This window comes from Pongo abelii, chromosome 6, assembly GCF_028885655.2.
Source record: "Pongo abelii isolate AG06213 chromosome 6, NHGRI_mPonAbe1-v2.0_pri, whole genome shotgun sequence".
Lineage (NCBI taxonomy): Eukaryota > Metazoa > Chordata > Mammalia > Primates > Hominidae > Pongo > Pongo abelii.
The window spans coordinates 35,158,776-35,180,376 of record NC_071991.2 but is presented as its reverse complement, the minus strand read 5'-3'; the positions used below and the strand labels follow the sequence as shown (position 1 = coordinate 35,180,376).

The 21,601-nt window shown below is 35.1% G+C and overlaps 1 protein-coding gene and 1 pseudogene across 3 annotated transcripts in view; both read right to left on the bottom strand.

Moving 5' to 3' along the window:
• Positions 1–868: 868 nt before the first annotated feature.
• ZPBP (zona pellucida binding protein) overlaps positions 869–21,601 on the bottom strand; it is a 141,562-nt gene continuing 120,829 nt past the window's right edge. For all 3 annotated transcript variants that reach the window (XM_024249912.2, XM_054559195.1, XM_024249913.2), the window contains one exon: positions 869–1,050. In XM_024249912.2, coding sequence (XP_024105680.1) covers positions 956–1,050 — 95 coding nt within the window. In that variant the 3' untranslated portion in view covers positions 869–955. The remainder of the gene's footprint in view (positions 1,051–21,601) is intronic.
• LOC103891110 (nucleolar GTP-binding protein 2-like) lies at positions 5,666–7,864 on the bottom strand (annotated as a pseudogene).

Genomic DNA, 21,601 nt, shown 5'->3' with positions numbered 1-21,601 from the left:
ACGTGCAGGTAAGTTACATATGTATACATGTGCCATGCTGGTGCGCTGCACCCACCAACTCGTCATCTAGCATTAGGTATATCTCCCAATGCTATCCCTCTCCCCTCCCCCCACCCCACAACAGTCCCCGAAGTGTGATGTTCCCCTTCCTGTGTCCATGTGTTCTCATTGTTCAATTCCCACCTATGAGTGAGAATATGCAGTGTTTGGTTTTTTGTTCTTGCGATAGTTTACTGAGAATATCTGTTATATAATATTCATTTTCATAGTGGAAGAAATAAAATAAAGGTTGTGATGATTGTTGATTATTTTTTCTAGAGGGGTTGTCAGGGAAAGAAATTGCTTGCTTTCTTTCTCTCTTTCCACTAAGAAAGTTCAACTATTAATTTACGCACATACAATAATTACTCCATTCTAAAATGCCAAAAAGGTAATTTAAGAAACTTAAAACTGAAAAGTTCAAGATAGTCACACTGAACTATATTAAAAAATCCACAGGGTGGTTGGAACTAGGCCTTATATTAAACAGGATAAAAATTGCAATAAGACCCCAGGCTTTAAATATGGCTTTAAACTGTGAAAGGTGAAACTAGAATGAATAAAATCCTATAAATTTAAATCAAAAGAAAGAAACAAACTGAAATTAAAGTTATTATACAAGAATATGGTGGCCTGGATCTAGTGAACATATAGTAAAGATAAAACAATATTTCTGAAAAATCCTGAAAAATCTTTTGGGCTAAAATATTTTAGAATCATATGTAGGTTTGGCATTAACGGATGAAGACTAGAGGATTTTCTCCCTCATAAAGCGTTTGGACATACAGTATTTGATTAAAATGATGACACCATTTTTTGTAAAATATGATTAATTTTGGCATAATAATTTATTATGTTAATATTTCAAATATATACTTTGCATTTAATAAACCACTGAATAACTGAAGATAATGGCTTATAAGCATGTTTTTGCTCCATACACCAGGCTGCTATTGCATTGAAGGCAATGAATTCCATCACGGGGATTATATGATCCAGGGCTGCAGATCACTGTGAAAAAATAATAAGTTAATAAGTAGTATTTTCCTAATACGCATAATATAAAATTTCCAATCTCAATTCTTTTAAGTGTATAGTTCAGTAGCATTAAGCATATTCACATTGTTGTGCAACAAATCTACAGAACTTTTTCATCTTGCAAAACCGCAACTCTATACCCATTTCCCTGTTTCCCCAGCTGTTGGCAACCACCATTCTACCTTTGGTTTCTATGCGTTTCACTAATCTACATACCTCATACAAGTGGAATCATACACTGAAAGTTTTAACTATTTACTCTGAGATTCCTGTTAAGGAGCGTGCAACCTGGATCCCTCCCATGCACGCTCAGTTGACAATAGGGTTGGTACTCCTATGAGAATCTAATGCCATTGATGAACTGACAGGAAGCAGAGCTCAGGCCATAATGCTCACTTGCCCGCCACTCACCTTCTGTTTTGCAGTCTGGTTCCCAACAGGCCATAGACCAGTACTGTTCCCTGGCCTGGGGTTGAGGACCCCCGCTTTAAGTTACATAGCAGAAGCCACAAGAGGTCAACACTACAGGAGGAACCAAATGTGCTTCACACATGGCCATCATAACTGTATTTTAGGTGGAAAGAGACTGCATTTTTTTCTAATAATCTCCTGATTTCAAGTCCTATTTCTACCACTTGCTAAATGTGCAATTTTGAAAATATTAATCGAATTTAATTCAGTCTGATCATCCCTAATATGAGGATAATGAAATCATGAATTTGATTAAATGACATCTACTACTGCATGACAGAATAGAAAGAAACCAAGGTCAGATACCATCTCTGTCACAGATTATCTTTGGTATCTTAGGTAAAACAGTCAACTCTCTTAGTTCCACTATCCTTATTTTGTAAAACAGGTGCAATACAATAATAACCAATTTCATAACATTAATGTATAAAAAAAATCACACAGTGTATCATAGGCACTCAATAAATGCTTAACTTTATGCACTCAGGAACACTGCGTCTACCAACCTGTTCTATTGTGGATAAGGGGATGGATATCAGGTGGTGCCATCAAGCCTCATAATTGGGCTGGGGTCTTTGATTATTCTGTTCCTCTTTTTCCTATTGCAAATGTAGTTGCCCAAGGATCTCAAAATATGTTAATAGCACATCTATGGCTTGTTTATTATGGGCCATCAAAGAAAATTCTTTTTCTAGCATCATGATTCAATGACACAAGTTAATATTTGAATCTAGTTCATACTATATTTTTAATTTCATGTCATTTACTTTTAAAATGTATTTTTCCAAATTGGGAAATATTTTACCATTTTTTAGAGGAAATATTTGCCATTCTATGTTCCAAAGAGTTCCTCAGTTTTAATAGATGTTTTATTTGGGAGAATAATGTTTCAGATGGAAAAAAGTTTAATTAAACAAAGTAGATTTATTTCCTCCAGTGATAACAACAGTATTTGAATTGGTAATCTACACAGTAAGCTTCCAATGATGTTTCTCAAATGTGTGTTGATTATGGCACATTTTCTCTCAAAACACACCTTAATATTTATTGAAGAACAAATGTGGAAATGTTGAGCAAAGATACTAAAAGTGTTAAATTATTACACATGCAGAAGAGAAATCTGCATGCAGTCTTTACACATATGCTTTATATTGATTATCAAAAATAGAAATGACACCAGCATAAAATCATCTAAATACAAGCTTAAATAAATATGACTTTCTAGTTACTATTCTTAGAATTAATAAACCCTCATAGTATGATATGTGTAACATCATATAGTTCCTATGTGTAGCACTCCTTCCCAGTATACATACTAAAATATTTTTTCTCTGTTAAGTAGAACTGGGGGAAAATGTTAAAATGTTATTTAAATTTAAAGTACAAAATTAGCCAACTCTTTAAATAAAGAGACAAAGAAGGATTTGCGACTAATCAATATTGACATAAAAAACATGATAAAGTACAAAAAAAAGTTATGAACTTTGGATAGGAAATAATTTCTTAAAAAGGAAAATGCACTAACCATAATGTAAAACATTTAATATTAAAATTAAGAAATTAATTTTAAAAATCATAAAAGTAACGATTGGGTAAAATAAAACTGTGGAAAGACTCTCCAAGCAAGATGGACTCCCTGTGGCTAACAGAGATGCTTTAAATTTGAAAAGAGAAGTAGGCATTCATAGTGAGGTGAGAGGCTGGTGAGTGGTCACATACTTTGTGTTTCTCTGAAGAAAATACAGCCTTTGACAACAAATTTTCTGCCTGTACAACTCCAAGCTGGAGTATCTCCTATAACCAAAGACTGAACATTCCATAATTGACCATCTGAAAATCCTCAATGAAAAGGGATTTGTGGTCTCAAACCTGTAGGCAACCCAATCACTCTGTTGCCTCAACCAGTCAGGGCTTGGCTACATCAACCAACTGGAACAGAACAAGTTTGAATCCCTCCTTTTCATAAACAGACATGATTGGGAACATGGGTAGGAACTTTATGAAAGCCAAACCCTCTCTTTGTTCTCTGCAGTGCACCTTCATTTATACCAAAGGCTGTGTCTCCCAATTCCATCCATTGCTTCTCAGAAAATATAAGCTTTCCTTTTGGCCTTTGCAGATCTCATGGTCTTTTGTTAACGATAGTCAAGGAATAAAATTCGGAAAAAAATTGCAACTATATAATCAACAGAAGAATGTTATTCAGAATAAATAATTAACTCATATAAATCAATTAGAGAAACAAATAAAAACTAATTTAAAAGTAGGCACCAAGGAGAAAATACAAATGGTCAACTAATGGCTTTTTTTGTTGAGCCAACAAAAAAGTACTCAAATTAGATCTAGGAAATCCAGATAGACATCAGAATGTAATACATTGAGAGTGAGATGCAAGAACTTCCAGTGAACTAGGAAGCTCCAGGCCCTCATTCCCCCATGAAAACATTAAATAAGTAACTAGAGACTGGCCAAAATAACTTTACAAGAGCTATGGAAACCAGCCATAGGTCTATAGCAATTAAGTAAGTTCTGAATCCAAAAAAAAAAAAAAAAGCCATGTTGGAAATGATTAAAAAAAAATTGTGGCATTTTTATTCACCACTGTCCCACCTCCTTCCCAATGCAGCTCTGGAAGGTTCCATCCTACACAACTGAGAGAACACAGCAGACGAAATTTACGACCTTCTGACCTGTATGAGAGTCCCATGCCTGTGGGATGGGTGCAGTTCCTGAAAACCACAAGGAGACAGCAAAGGGGAACATAGGTGGGGCAAGAGATTCCTGAAAAATATAATATAACATGTAAAGCCCAGATAAGCAGCAGGAGTGAGCCTCTTAGAGAAATTAAGACATCTAAAAGCAGCCATGTATACAGAGGATTCAGAAAAAAAGCACATGCTCAGGACTAAGCATAAGAAAAGATGTTCTACATCATTAAGCATAAGAGAAAAATAAATCAAAGCTACAATGAGATATCAGCTCACAACCATTAGCACAGACACTATTAAAAAAACAGAAAATATGTATTGGTCACGATGTGGAGAAATTGAAATCATACTTGGTGGAAATGTAAAATGGTGAAGCTACTATGAAAAACAATACAGAGCTTCCTCAAAAAATTAAAAATAGAATTACCATGTGATCAGGTAATCCTGCTTTTGGGTATATATCCAAAAGTATTGAAAGCAGGATCTCTAGGAAGTACTGTATATCCATGCACCCATGTCCATTGTCACATTATTCACAATAGCCAAGAGGTGGAAGCAACTCAAATTTTCACTGAGAGATGGGAAAAGTGTTAGATCTGATAAATTCAGCAAAGTAGTAGGATACAAAATTGATACACAAACATCAGCTCTGTTTGTGTACATTAACAATAAATAATCCAAAAGGGAAATTAGGAAAATAGTTCCATTTAAAATACAATCAAATAATATTTAGGCATAAACTCAACCAAGGTGGTGGAATAATGTATACAATAAATTACCAAAAATTGTTGAAATAAATTCAAGAAGACACAAATAAATAGAAAGACATACCATGTTCATGGGTTGGAACACAATATTAAGGTGTTAACACTACACAAAGCTATTGATTCAATGCAATCTCTATCAAAATCCCAATAACATTTTTTTCGTGAAAAACAAAAATCCTTCTCAAGAGACTCCAAATAGCCAAAATATTGAAAAAGAAAAACGAAGTTGAAAGTCTCACATTTCCTGATTTTAAAACTTACTACAAAGCTGCAATAATCAAAACAGTGTGGTGCTGCCAAAAAGACAGACATACAGACTAATGGAACAGAATAGAAAGCCCAGTAATAAATCCTTGCATATAGGGACAAATGATTTTCACAAAGGATGCCAAGATCATTCAATGGGGAAAGAACAATTTTTTTCAACCAATGGTACTGGGAAAACTAGATATACACAGACAACTAAATGAAGTTGGACTCTTAGACCATATACAAAAATTAACTCAAAATGAATCAAGGACTTAAGAGCTAAAACTGTAGAACATTTAGAAGATGACACTGGGGAAAAGCTTCAGGACACTGGATTTTACAATGATTTCTTTTTTTTTTTTTTTTGCATATTTTTGTATAATACACAACCTTTTAAACGTTACTGCTAATATCTGAATTTTTGTGTTTGTGCTTCAGTCCCTCTGAGTCATTGGTCTTCTTTTGGTTCCCGTTTGTATTTTTCACATTGTGTGTTTCATAGTAGTGCACACAAATTTTTTTGGATTGTTACTGCTGTACTGCTCACTTCCATTCCTTAGATGTAAGCATCCTGCAAGTTTTACTTGAATATTCCTCTTCCCTCTGTGACTTCCGCTTATTTCCTTTTTTGGGAGATACTGTGTATCATCTACATCTTCTTCAGATATTTTTCTCTGCTCTTCATGTCTTTCAAATATCTTTTCGCTTAGTCCCTTGGATATTCCGACTCCTGAAAACTTTATAGCTTTAGCTTTGTCTAAAAACTTCTGATATTTAGCAATATTCTCATCTAGAGCTTTAATAATGGCTTTGGTGTGATTTTTCCATATGTTCTTCCTCAGATTCCTAGTAAGACTCTTCATCATCTCTTGCTTCTGCTCCTCTTCAATAGAAAAGCTCTCAAGCTCTTTCTCCAGATATGACATATCCACAGGAACCAGGTCATCCCCAGAAGACTGAGGCACCACACTGAGTTTGCCAAAGTTTTGCTGAACCCATGCACAAGAATTGGTTGCATCTCTGAGTTAGCATCCAGTGACTATTGTCTTCTTTTTCTTTTTCAATCACAGATTCTGTCACTTCACCTGCAGTTTTGGTATTCGTTCTGTCACTTCCTCTTCTGGATTGTTCTGGGCTGCTTCTGTGGCAACTTCCACAGACTAGGAGGGTGAAAGCTGGGGGGCCACAGGTGACTCTCCATTAAGCAGCTTGACAAAGAAAGGAATCCAGCCCTCTCAGCCAGTCATTGAGGACTATCCACCCACAGTCAGTAAGTTACTCTACCCTTTAGTAACTTCCCAGTCCAGAAAGTTAGCTTCTCAATAAAGTTCTCAGCATTCTACCAAGAATTAATCTTTTATGTCTTGCTGATATATTCTGGCTTTACTTGTTCAAGTACAACATCAGTGCAGTCTTCAGGGGTCTTAATTTTTCCTACTTAACTCCTTTTAGCACAATGTCTGTCTTCAAGTCCTCAGAAGAGTAAACCAAACCTGGACAGTCAATGAAGCATAACCAACATATCAAGGTAATGTATTTCCAGATATTTCATCTACAATGGGGGGACCACATTGCAAACTTTCTTGGAACACTATGTTTATATCATAGAGCTCTTGCCAACATTTAGATAGCCAATGAACCCAACACTCATCTGTTTCTTGTCAGTGTACAACTTTCCAAACTGCCACAGAAGCTGAATAAATGCTCCTTTGCGAAAGGGGTCAGTAAGACTTGCATGGAAAGCAAGTGTTGGCTAATCCAAGGAGAGGACAGCAACCCATCATTTTGTTGCCCAGGTTGGAACAAGGTCACATTTGTTATGTACAAACATAAGGTGTTTCCAGGGTTTAGTCTTTTTCAAGTATGGCTCAAGGCTCAATGTGAAGGGAATGGGTACCCACTGGATCTCTAGCATCAGCAACCAGAACTACAACATCTGGTGAATCTATAACCCTGGAGAGCTCACCCTATATTCCTTTGGACTGTCCCTTTTTACATATCTCTTCTTGTGCTTCATTTATCCCACCAGTGTCTTCAGTTACTGAATCATGATCTTTTATAGAAACTGGTCATAGCTCTCAGTGGACATTTCAGCATTTTCTATAAAAGACTGCATATCACTTGCAAATAAATTTGGTTGCTTCCTTTGTGACATAGGGCCAAATGTACTTTTAAAACTTTCAGTATCAGGAATGTGCACCTTTGAGTTGAGGCTGGATTCAATCTTAGAGAAGAGACATTGGTAACTTGCTTTGTTTCATGACAACTGTGTATGAATCCTTCATAACTGTATCCACTTCCTCTTGAAGTTTTTGTAATCATGACTGCTTAATCACATGTGCATTTTCAAACTATTTGATATTTGGCTGTACTTTTGCCACTGTGCCAGAAGCCACCTTTGATTGATATTCCAGGGGCTTAATGATCTTACCACAACTGTTCTTGTATTTCTTTTGCCTGTACATATTCAGGCCTGAGACTGTGGCCTGGTCCCTCATGTTTTGACCTCCTGCTTCCTGCCCTCAGTCTGGGTTTGTACTGGCATTGAAGAGGTTGATGGTGCACTGTCCTTTTGTACTTGGGCTTTACCATCTTGGCGATGAGATGGGAACTGAAGTGCTAAGTCCAGCTTATGTTGGGTAAATGAGTTCAGAACTTCCCAGGCCTGGCTGAAGTGACCTGTTTTATTACAGCTTCAATCTCAGTAGTTGTTATTGGTCTCCTCAGGTGTTAGATTTTTTCATAGTTCAATCTTGGTAGGCTGTATGTGTCTAGGAATGTCTTCTAGGTTTTCCAATTTATTGGCGTATAGTTGCTCCTAGAAGCCTCTAATGATCCTTTGAATTTCCATGGCAGCAGACACAATGTCTACTTTTTTACCTGTTTTTATTTATTTTGTCTTCTTTTTTTCTTAGTCTGGCTAAAGGTTTGTTGATTTTGTTTATCTTTTTTAAAAATAACTTTTTCATTTCATTGATTTTTGTATTTTTTATTTCAATTTCATTTATTTCTGCTCTGATCTTTATTTCTTCTACTAATTTGGGGTTTGGTTTGCCCTTGTTTTTCTAGTTCTTTAAGAAGTATCAATAGGTTGCTAATTTGAAGTTTTTCTGCTTTTGTTGATGTAGGTGCCTATTGCAATAAACTTTCCTGTACTGCTTTCACTGTATCCCATAGGTTTAGGTACATCATGTTTCCATTTTCATTTGTTTCAAGACATTTTAAAATTTCCTTCTTAGTTTCTTCATTGAGACACTGGTCATTCAGGAGCATATTGTTTAATTTCCAGGTGTTCATATAGTTTCAAAATTCCTCTTGTTATTCATTTCTAGTTTTATTCCATTGTGGTCAGAGAAGATACTTGATATAATTTCAATTTTTTGACTTTTTAAAGATTTGATTTGCGGCCTAACATATGGCCTATCTTTGAGGATTATCCATGAGCTGAGGAGAAGAATGTGTATTCTGCAACTGTGGGATGAAATGTTCTGTGAATATGGCTATTAGGTTCATTTGCTCTATAGTGGAGATTGAGCCTGATATTTCTTTGCTGATTTTCTGTCTGGATAATTTGTCCAATGCTGCATGAAAGTAGGGTGTTAAAGTCTCCAGCTATTATTGTATAGGGGTTTCTCTCTCTTTAGCTCTAATACTGTGTGCTTTATATATCTGGATGCTCCTGTGTTAGATTCATATATATTAAGAATTGTTATATCCTCTTGCTGAATTGATTTCTCTATTCAATGACCTTGTCTGTTTTTATACTTTTTGTCTTGAAATCTATTTTTTTTCCTGATATAAGTATAGCTACTCCTGCTCTTTTCTGGTTTTGCATGGAACTTTTTTTAACCCTTTATTTTCAGCCTATGTGTGTGTCTGTCTGGGTGTAGTGTGTTTCATGTGGGCAACAGATTGTTGGGTCTCGTGTTTTTATCCATTCAGCTCTCTATGTCTCTTTATTGGAGAGTTTAGTGCATTTATATTCCATGTTATTACTCATAAGGAATTACTTTTGCCATTTTGTCACTTGTTTTCTGGTTGTTTTGTGGTCTTTTCCTTCTTTCCTTCCTTCCTGTATTCTTTTTAGTGAAGGTGATTTTCTCTGGTGGTATATATACATATCTGTTGTGTTTTTTGATTTGTGGTTACCACAGCCTTGCAAATAATATCACGTAACCTATTACTTTAAACTGACGACAACTTAATGTTGATTGCAAAAACAAACAAGCAAAGAGAAAACTAGTAAAAACTCTACAGTTTAACTTCATCCCCCTCTTTTTAGCTTTTTGTTGTTTCTATCTTATTATACAGTGTTGTGAAAAGTTGTTGTAGTTATTATTTTTATAGGTTCATCTTCCAGTCTTTCTACTCGAGATATGAGTATTTATACACCACTATTGCAGTATTATAATATTCTGTTTTTTTGTGTGTATTTACTTCAGACAATTTCTTATTGTTCATTAACATCCTTTTCCTTCAGATTGAAGAGCTCTCCTTAGCATTTCTTATAGGCAAGGTCTGGTGGTGATGAAATCCCTCAGCTTTTGTTTTTCTGGGAAAGTCTTTATTTCTCCTCCATGTTTGAAGAATATTTTTGCCACATATACTATTCTAGGATACAAGTTTTTTCTTTTTCTTCCTTCAGCAATTTAAATATGTCATACCACTCTCTCCTGGCCTATAAGTTTTCCACTGAGAAGTCTGCTCACAAATGTACTGGAACTCCACTGTATGTTGTTTCTTTTCTTTGGCTGCTTTTAGGATCCATTCTTTATCCTTGACCTTTGGGAGTTTGACTATTAAATGTCTTGAGGTAGTCTTACTTGGGTTAAAGTTGCTTGGTGTTCTATACCTTTCTTGTACTTGAATACTGATACCTTTTTCTAGGTTTGGAAACTTCTCTGTTACCATCCCTTTGAATAACCTTTGTACCCCAACCTCTCACTCTACCTCCTCCTTAAGGCCAATAACTCTTAGATATGCCCTTTAGAGGCTATTTTCTAGATCTTCTAGACATGCTTCATTCTTTTTCTCTTTTGTCTTTTCTGACTGTATATTTCCAAATAGCCTATCTTGATGCTCACTAATTCTTTATTTTGCCTGATAAATTCTGCTGTTAGGAGTCTGTGATGCATTCTTCAGTGTATAAATTGCATTTTTCAGCTCCAGAACTTCTGCTTGATGGTTTTTAATTATTTCAATTTCTTTGTTAAATTTATCTGACAGGATTCTGAATTCCTTCTCTGTGTTATATTGAATTCTGTTAAGCTTCCTCAAAATAGCTATTGTGAATTCTCCATCTGAAAGGTTACATATCTGTTTCTCAAGATTGATCACTGGTGCCCTATTTAGTTCATTTGATGAGGTCATGTTTTCCTGAATGATCTTGATGCTTGTGGATGTTTGTCTTGGCATTGAAGAGTCAGGTATTTATTGTCGTCTTTGCAGTCTGGGCTTTTTTGTACCCATCCTCCTCAGGAAGGCCTTCTAGATATTCAAAAAGACTTCAGTGTTATGACTGAAGTCTTTGGTCACTGCAGCTATATCTGCATTAGGGGGCTCTCCAAGCCTAGTAACACTGTGGCTCTTGCAGACTTGCAGATGCACTGCCTTGGAGGTCTTGGGTAAGATTCAGAAGAATTCCCTGGATTACCAGGCAGAGACTCTTGTTCTCTTCTCTTATTTTCCCGCAAACAAACAGAGTCTCTCTGTGTGTGCTGAGCTGACTGGAACAAGAGGAGGGGTGACTCAGGCACCCTGTGGCAACCACCACCTGTGACTGCACTGGGTCAGACCTGAAGCCAGCATAGCATTGGGTTTCACCCAAGGCTCGTAGTCACCACTGCCTAACTACCACCTATGTTCACTGAAGACCCAAGGGCTCTACAATAAGCAGGTAGTGACTCCAGCCAGGCTCATATCCTTTACTTCCTGTTGGCAAGTTTCCTCCAGCTCTAACTGGGTTCAGAGATGCCATCTGGGAACCAGGGACTGGAATCTACCTGGTCCTCTATTCTACAGCAGCAGAACTGGCACCAAAGCTGCAAGACAAAGTCTTTCCCACTCTTCACTCCCCTATCCTCAAGCAGAGTAGTCTCTCTCTGTGACCATCATTGCCCCAGGCCTGCAGCAAGTATTGCCTGGCTACCACCAATGTTCACTCAAGGCCCAAAGGCCCTTCAGTCAGCTTGTGGTGAATGCTGCCGGTTCTGAGTCTGTCCTTTCAAGGCAGTGGGCTACCCCCTAGCTCAGAGAAGGTCCAGAAATCCTATCCAGGAGCGATGGCCTGGAACCGGAGACTCCAGGAGCCCACTTGTTGCTCTACTCCACAAAGCTGGTATCCAAGCTAATGCTTGATTCTTATGAAGGTGCTTTTTTGTGTGGATAGTTGTTCAATTTGGTGTTCCAGCAGGAGGGATAATCACTGGAGGGTTCTATTTGGCCATCTTACTTGGCCTTCTCCCTGTTTTGATTTCTTTTACGTGATACCAAAAGCACAAGAAATAAAATAAAAATTGGGTTCTATAAAAATAAAACCTTTTGTGTATCAAAGGACACTATCAAATATAGTGAAAAGGCAACCCACAATATAGGAGAAAATATCTGCAAATCATATGTCTGATAGGTGGTTAACATTTTTTTTTTATTTTAAACTCCTATAATTCAATAACCAAACAACCGAATTAAAAAATGGGAAGAAGACTTGAATAGGTATTTCTCCAAAGAAGATATACAAATGGCCAATAAGTATATAAACAGATGCTCAACACTACTGACCATTAGGGAAATGCAACTCAAAACCATAATGAGATACCACTTCAAACACAATCAGATGACAAGTATCAAGAAAATGGAAAATAACTAGTGTTGGTGAGGATATGGAGAAATTGTGAGCCTTGTGCATTGCTGATGGGAATGTAAAATGGTATAGTGGCTATGGAAAATCACTATGGTGGCTCTTCAAGAAATTAAAATAGAATTTCCATATGAATCAGCAATCCCATTTCTGGGTATATGCTCAAAAGAATTGAAAGCAGTGTCTCAAAGAGACATTTGTACGCATTATGGACAATGTTTGTGTCCCTCCAAATTGATATATTAAAGCCCTAATCTCCAATGAGGCAATATTGGAGATAAGGTCCCTAAGGAGATAAATTTAAATGAGGTAATAAAGGCAGGGCCCTTATCTGACAAGATTAATCTTCTTATAAGAAAACAGACCAGAAACACTGCTATCTCTTTCTCCATGAATATGCACCAAGGAAAAGCCATGTAAGGACAATACCAGAAGGTGGCTGTCTGAAATCAAGAAGAGAGCCCTCTCCAGAAACTGATCTTGGACTTCTAGCATCCAGAATTGTAAGAAAATAAATTTCTGTTGTTTAAGCCACCCATTCTATGAAATTTTATTATGGCAGCCTAATACAGTATATGTCTAAAATAACTGAAAGCAGGATCTCGCAGGTATTTGCTTACCTGTGTTTAACGCAGCATTATTCACAATAGCCAACAGGTGGATGTAACCCAATGCCCATCAGTGAATAAATGAAAAACAACATGTGTGTATACGTACAATAGAATGTTATTCAGCCTTAAAAAGAAGGAAATTCTGACACATGCTATAACATGGATGAATCTTAAAAATATTGTGCTAAGTGAAATAAGCCAGTCATAAAAAGACAAATACTATATTATTCCACTTATATGAGGTATCTAGAGTAGTCACATTTATAGAGAAAAAATGTAGAATGGTGGTTTTCAGGTGTTGGAAGGACAAGGGAATGGGGAGTTATTATTTAATGGGTACACAATTTCAGTCTAGAAGTTGAAAAAAATTCTAGAGATGGATGGTGATGACGATTTCACAACAGTGGGACTGAAGTTAATGCCACTGTGTATTTAAATTATACATTTAAATACACTTAAAATGTTAAATTTTATGTTATGTACATTTTACCATAATAAAAAGTGATATATACACATTCATATATTTAAATTAGCTAATATCTACAATTTGATTATGCCAAGAATTCACATAGATATGGAATAACAGAGTTTCTTCCACACTACTGTTGAAAATGTATTAATAAAAACAACTGTGAAAAATAGTCTGATATATTTTAATTAACTGCATATCTTGTGACCCAATATTAGATAAAGACCTTTAAGAATCTTGAACAGAATATATAAACAAAAATATTCATTACACCACTGCGTGTCACAGCAAAAAATTAAGAACAACCAATTTCAACCAACAATAAAACAGACATGCACCCTGATATATTCATATAATGGAAAATTATACAAAAATTAAAAAATTTTAAATAGTGTTATAATCACAAAAGTACAAACAAATTACACACATGTGGTCAACAATAATGTGAATAGGTTAAAATAACTATAACTGGATAGATTTATAATTAGATAAATTCTCAGTCTTGACTGGATAGAGTCTCAATTTTGATATTTAAAAATCCAGCTGTATGCTGTTAACACAAAAATATAAGTTTAAGACAAATTAATACATACATATGCAAAGCAATCACAAAATCTCAACCATGACAATTTTATTTTATGTGACTGGAAAAACCATTTTAAAATTGGCAGCTTTTAACAAGAATAAAAACAATGATCTCTACACATAAGACATTTTTGTAAGTTTTAGTAATAATCATAGATCAGTAAAATAAAAATCATAATTCTTTAAAAGACGTGTATATATGTATTTTATATGTTTAACATATGTATATGTCTATTTATATGTACACATATAAATACACAAATTAATATGGTATACACCCTTACTTCATAGACCTGAGGGTAAAGAAACAAAATTATGAAATTACTGAAATAAAATATTAGAGATTTTTTTCATGCTTATGAGATAGGTAAAACTTTCCTAAGAAGAAACAAATATAATTGCAAGGGGTCCAAAATACTCAAAACATATTTAAAAAATGAACAAAGCTTCCAGATGCAGTGCCAAATTTCAAAACTTACTACAAAGCTACAATAATCAAAACAGTGTGGTACTAACATAAGGAATTGCCTACCACCAATGAAACAGAATACTGTACATAAATAACCTCATACATCTAAGACAACTGATTTTTCAACAAGGATACCAACACAATGAAATGTGGAAAGAACAGTTTCTTCAGCAAATTATTCTGTAACAACTAGATAGCCACATGTCAAATAATGCAGTTGAACTCCTACAACACACAATTTATAAAAATTAGCTCAAAATGCATTGATGACCACTTTGAAAAAAATATAGGGGTACGTCTTCATGATTTTGGATTTTGCAATGGTTTCTTAGATATGACACCAAAAGCATAAGCAATAAAAAATAAATATAAACTAGACTTCATTTTAAACCGTGACCAAATGGACAATATTATGGATGTGAAAAGAAAAGCAGAGAACAGGTAAAAATATTTGCAAAGCATATATTTGCTGAGAATCTAATATACAGAATATCTAAAGAGCCCTTACTACTCAAAAACAAATAAACAAAATCCCAAGTAGAAACACTGGCAGAGGATTTACGTAGACATTTCTCCAAAAAAGATACATAAATGGCCACTAAGCAAACACAGGAAAAAATGCTCAACATCATTACATCATTCAGGAAATACAAACAAAAACTGAATGAGACACTATTTCACATATGCTAGAATGGTTAGAATAAACTTTTTTTTAAAAAAAAAGGAAAATAGCAAGTGTTGGCCAGGATGTGAAGAAACAGGTACTCTCATACATCACTAATGGGACTGTAAAATGGTATATCTCTTGTGAAAAATGGTTTGGTTTATACTCAAAAAGTTAAACACAGAATAAGTAGAAAATAGAATAAAGTGGAATGACCCAGTAATTTCACTCTTGGTATGTACCCAAAAGAACTGAAAATGGGCACTTAAATATATACTTTTCATGAATGTTCACAGCAACAGTATTCACAATAGCCAAAATATGGAAATAACCAAATGTCCATCAATAAACAAATTGTATATATACATAAAATGGGATATTATTCAGCCATAAGAAAGAATGTAGCACTGATACATGCTACATCACAGACAAATCTCAAAAACATTACGCTATGTGAAAAAAGCCAGATACAAAATAATACATATTGTTTTATTTTATATGAAATATCCAGAATAAATAAATCCATAAAGATAGAAAGCATAGTGATAGTTGCCAGGGGGTAATGGTAGACATGAATGAGGCGTAACTTTTTAATAAGTACGGGGATTCCTTTTTGAAGTGATTAAAATATTTTGGAATTTGGTAGAGGTGTTTGCAAAACATTGTGATTGTACTAAATGCTATTAAATTGTTCACATTAAAATGGTGAATTTTAATTAATGTGAATTTCAACTCAATTAAAAAAATAAATAGAGCTTCGTTTGATCTGTGGACCAGTATAAATTGGTGTAACACATGTGTATTTGATAATCAAAAGGAGAGGTCAGTCAATCATGCATAAAACAATAAATGGTTAAAAGCAGTGAATTTAATGAATGACATAAATGAGCAGGTCAAAGATACCTGACAAACATTCCACACAATATATACAAAGAACTCCACTTTTAGGCACTACAAACTGCTATTTATTTCCTGTATAGCTTGGAGAACTTCTCTATGAGTTTAAAATAAAGATAAATGAGTTTTAATAAAGAGAAACTCCCATAGCTATACAGGAAACAAATGTAAAAGCCCATCACATCACAGGCAGGGTGGAGGGATCTATATAACTAGAAGCTCTCTTCTCATCAGAAACAATAAATGCTAGAAGAGAATGGAGCAATGGTTTACTAGACATAAAAGTAAATTTTACAACTAAGAAACTATCTTTTGAAACTAAGGGTAAAAATCCAATTTGTAATAAAAATTAGAGAGACATATTATCCAGGTAACAAAATAATATATTCTCCCAATTCCTGCAACATGCAATCTGTAGAATCAATCTGCACATGTACCCGTGAATAAAAGTTAAAAAAAGAAAAACTAAAGGAAGTTCCTTAGCCTGAAGAGATCTGTTACCAGATGTAATAATAGGAAATCCAGGTATCAACTTGCCTGAAACAATGAAAAATAATAATAATCATTCAATATACATAGAAAAAAATGGCTTTCAAGACATTAGTTATCAAACCACAAGGAACTATAATTCTTTGGAAATGAGAAACAAAAGATGTGAGCCCTACAATTGTGAGCCTACAATTAGTAAACTAACTTCCATAGCTTACTGTCTTGAGTGAGTTTTCAAATTATGTTACAGGGAACTAAGGTGGAGCCCAGCAAAGTCCCTCAATTGAGGAGACCAACCTAAGAGTCAGAGAAGACCAACACTGCTGGAGTTAAGACTATGTCCCAGAGAGGAGATAGCTACATACACAGAGAACCCCAGAGATGAGTAGAATATTTCTCCTAAACATGTTACACAACAGCAATCAGCAGGTATGTGTGAGGAAGCTATGTTATGCTGGGAAGAGGAACATCTATTTTGATAGCAATAGAGGGAATAGTGCCTGGCAGTCACTCAGGATAATGAACAGTGTCTGCTCCCAACAGCCAGTATGAGAAACTCAAAATTCAAAAGGCACTGGGTAAAGCACTTGGGAAGGTAGTAGGAAACAATTACCTCTGGAGTGAATATTGAACAAGAACCACCTATCAAATTACAAAGCAATACATAAAATAATCAAACAGCTTCCAAGAAATGCATTAATTGCATGTGAAAACAAAGACTCAGAAGAAACAAATTTTTAGGAACATCAAAATATCCAGCACCAAATAAGGCAAAATTCACAATGTTGGAATCTAAACAAAGATTACTGTGCAGTAATAAGAGGCAAGAAAACATAACCCATAAGCAGGGAAATAATCAAACAATCAAAACCAAACTGGAACTAAGGAGGTAAAATACACTGAAAGCTATAAAATATTGCTGAAAGAAACGAAAGATGACCTAAATAGACATTCTGTGTTCATGAGAATAAATACTTAATATTGTTAAGATGTTAATATTACCCAAAGGGATCTAGAGATTCAATACAATCCCTGTCAAAATTCCAACAGCTTTTATTGAAGAAATGGAAATGCCAACCCTCAAATTTATATGGAATTCAAAGGGCACTAAATAGTCAAAAAAAATTAAAAAAGAAAACAAAGTCGGAAGATACAAAACTCCCAATTTCAAAAATTACTACAAAGCAATAGTAATCAAAATAGTGTGGTACAGGCATAAGGACAGACTATATAGCCCAATGGAACAGAAATAAGCGTATATATCCATGACCAGCTCATTATTTATAAGGGTGCCAAGTCCATTAATTATGGAAATAATAGTCTCTTCAACAAATGGTAAAGAGACAAGTGGATTTCCAACTGCAAAAGAATGAAGTTGAACCCTTACTTCATATCAAATACATTAATTAACTCAAAATGGATTTATGACCTAAATATATTAGAGCAAAAACTATTAAATCCCTGGAACAAAACATAAGGTTAAATCTTCATGCCTTTCATACAGCAACAAATGCTTAGATCTGACACCAAAAACAAGGGTAACAAAAGAAAGCACACGTAACTTTGACTTCATCAAAATTAATATTTTGTCCATCAAAGTATATTATCAAGAACTTTGCAAATTGGCAAAGCAGAAATGTTTACAGGGTCTAAATAACTGGTACAATATATAAATACTAAACATAAGAAAGCTGGAATGGTTTTATATTAATATCTAACAAAATAGGCTTCAATGTAAGAAATATTATCAGGAATATAAAAATGTACTACATAATGATAGAGGAGGAAGTGATCCGGAAAAAACAGCAATCCTAAATGTCTATTTAACTAGTTACTGAGTTTCAAATACGTGGCAAAACTAAAAGGAGAAATAGAAAAATTCACAATGATAGCTAGGAGTTTCAAACATTCTGTTCTCAAAAACTGATATAACAAGTTAAAAATAAAAAAACAGGGATATAGAAGATTAACTTAATAAAACCAAAAATATCAGAATAAACATTTTATTCATGCGAGCATATAACATTTATCAAGATGTGCCAGATTTCTGGCCAGAAAACAATCTTTAGAACAACTGAAAGGACTGAATTGATATAGAATATGTTTTCTGAACATAAGATACTTAGTTGCAGATTAACAAAAATTATATTGGAATTGACCAGATATATGAAAATTAAACAACATACTAATGAATAAGACCTGGGCCAAATCAAATTATAAAATTAGATAATATTTTGGACTTATCAAAAACTTAAAAATCAACAAAAATAAAATTAGTGGGCTATAGATAAAGCAATGTTAGGAAGAAATGTAAAGCTTTTAAATACTTACATAAGAAAAAAGAGAAAGTTATGAAATCAATGTTCTATGCTACTCTCATAACAAACTAAAGAAAGGGCCAGACGCAGTGGTTCACACCTGTAATCCCAACCCTTTGGGAGGCCAAAACGGGCGGATCACAAGGTCAGCCATTCGAGACCAGCCTGGCCAACATGATGAAACCCCATCTCCACTAAAAAAACAAAAATTAGCTGGGTGTGCTGGTGTGTGCCTGTAATCCCAGCTGCTCTGGAGGTAGAGGCAGGAGAATCACCTCAACCTGGGAGGCAGAGGTTGCAGTGAGCCGAGATCACGCCACTGCACTCCAGCCTGGGCAAGAGAGCAAGACTCCGTCTCAAAAAAAAAAAAAAAAAAAAAAAAAAAAAAAACTAAAGAAAGAAGAGCACATTAATTTTCAGATAAGAAAGGAAAGACTTTGGAAACCATTAAAGGTATTAGCTAAAATTAATGAAATAGAAATCGGATAAGAGAAAATTAATAAACAAAATGCTGGCTCTTTAAAAGGACTACTACAATTGATAAACTTCCAATTAAAGTTTGGTAAAACTTAAAAACAAAAAACATATGTAGATGAATAATATCAGGAATTAATGAGAAAACATCACTACAGATCCTATGACATTAGAAGGAAAATAAGAGAACACTATGATCAATTTGTGGAATAAATTTGACATCTAAATAAAATAGACAAACTCTTGAGGATATATATTATCAAAACAGGCTCAGAAAATCTGAAAAGCCCTATATCAATTAACCACTGAATTATAATTAAAATCCTTTGCACATGGACTTATCATTTTGTTGTTATGGTCTAAGCCACTAATATCCAGCCATCCCATTGATTACAATTATATACTCAAAATAATTACATTGTAAAATAACTACCTGAGTACTCTAAAAAGCAAAGAGATTCAAGTGAATTTAGAAGGATGGTTGAAAGAAACAACTCACACAGGGAAGAGTATCCATTCTGTTTGTCTGTTTTTAAATTTTCTCTCTCTCACATTTATTACCATTATTATCTAGAAAAATCTTAAATATCTAAAAATATTTTGAATTTAATAACAATGAATATATAACACTGAAATTAATGGGATAAATCTAAAGCAGTGTTTGAAAAAATATCATTTTATATGTAGCTTTTATTAGGAAAAAATGGAAATTTCTAAATATCAATGCCCTTATTGAAAATTTCAAGAAATCTATTTTTGAAAAGTCTCCTAAAATATGTAAATTTAGCAAAGTAGTAGTAAGCAAGGGCAACGAACAAAAACTATTATATTTCTAAGTACTAGCAATAAACGATTACAAACCAAAATTTAAGCCACAATACCACTTATAATAACTCCCTCCAAAATGAAATAACTATATGAATCTAACAACCATGTATAAGATCTATATGATGCTAAGTACAGACTACCAATGAAAGAAATAAAAGACCTAAATAAATAGATGGGCATGCTATGTTCATGGATCTAAAGATTTAATACAGTAAAATTATGAAAATTCCACAAATCCTATATTGAGCTATAAGTGTAATACAATTGCTATCAATATCCTAGAATAATTTTTTTTGTAAATACAGATAAACTAAACTTCATATGGAAAAGCAAAGAAACAAGAATAGCTAAAATTAGCTTTGTGAGAGAAGAAAAAAGTAGGAGAAATCACACCACCAATTTTAAGACTTAACTAACCATAGTAATGAAGACAGTGTTTGCTATGGTTTGAATGTTTGTCCCTTCCAAACTCATGTTGAAATTTAATTGCCATTGTAACAGTATTTAGTAAGATCCTTAAGAGGTGATTAGACCACGAGGGCTTGGCCCTCATGAACTGATTAATGTCATTATCATGGGGGTGGATTCTGAGTTTGGCCCCTTTGTCTCTGTTCCTCTCTCTCTCATGCCCTCTCTTTGCACTTCCATCATAAGATTACACAATGAGAAGGCCCTCACCAGATGTCAATACCTTGATCCTGGACTTTCCATGCTCCAGAACTGTGAGAAATACATTTCTGTTCTTTATAAATTACAAAGTCTCAGATATTCTATTATAGCAGCACAGAGTGGATTAAGACAGAAAATTGATTTTGAGAAGTGGGACTGTTGCTAAAACAGTCCTCTCATCACAGGCCCAGAGTGCGAAGGTCTGGGAGAAGGAAATATGTGAAAAGAGAGGCCTAGTGGGCCCTCAGGACATCGAGGCTTGCTTCCCAGGGAAGTCTCAGCTCTCTGCTCCCTGCATTCTGGCACAGGCTCCTCAGTCACCCAGGTGTTGCTGAAGGAGGCCCCAGATAGGACTTGAGCCACTGATTGTAAGAATACAAGCAACAAATCTCAGTGGTGTCCACGTGGTGTTAAGTTTTCAGGCAGGCAGAATGCAAGGGCTGTGGAGGCATGGCTTCCTCCACCATTATTTCAAAGAACCTTGTTGTGAACAACCTGGGGGCCCAAGCAGAGACTTACCATAGGGGCTGAGCCACAGCAGAGAGCCTCTACTGTGGCAATGCCTGGCAGAATTGTGTGGTCAGAGTTTTCAGAGAGTCTCCACTACAGTAATGCATAGTAGAGCCACAAGAGCAAGGCCATGGGAGATAAGCCATATCAGCCTGGCAGAGCAGCAGGCATCTGACTCCAACCTACAAGAGCTGTTGTTTGAGCTATGACCAACAAAGCCATAGAAGTGTGGCTTCTCGAGCCGGAGAGGGCACAACCCCCACCCCAGTGTGCCCAGAAGGCAGGACAAGGGGTCAAGGAAAATTATTCTGGAGGCTTAATATTTAATGTTGTTTACCTTGTTGGGTTTTGGACTTCCTTAGAGCCATTTATCCCTTTCTTCTTGCCTATTTCTCCCTTTTGGAAATATATCCTCTGCCTGTTCCACGATAATATTTTGAAGTAGATAATTTGTTTGATTTCACAGGGTCACAGCTGGAGGGAAATTTGC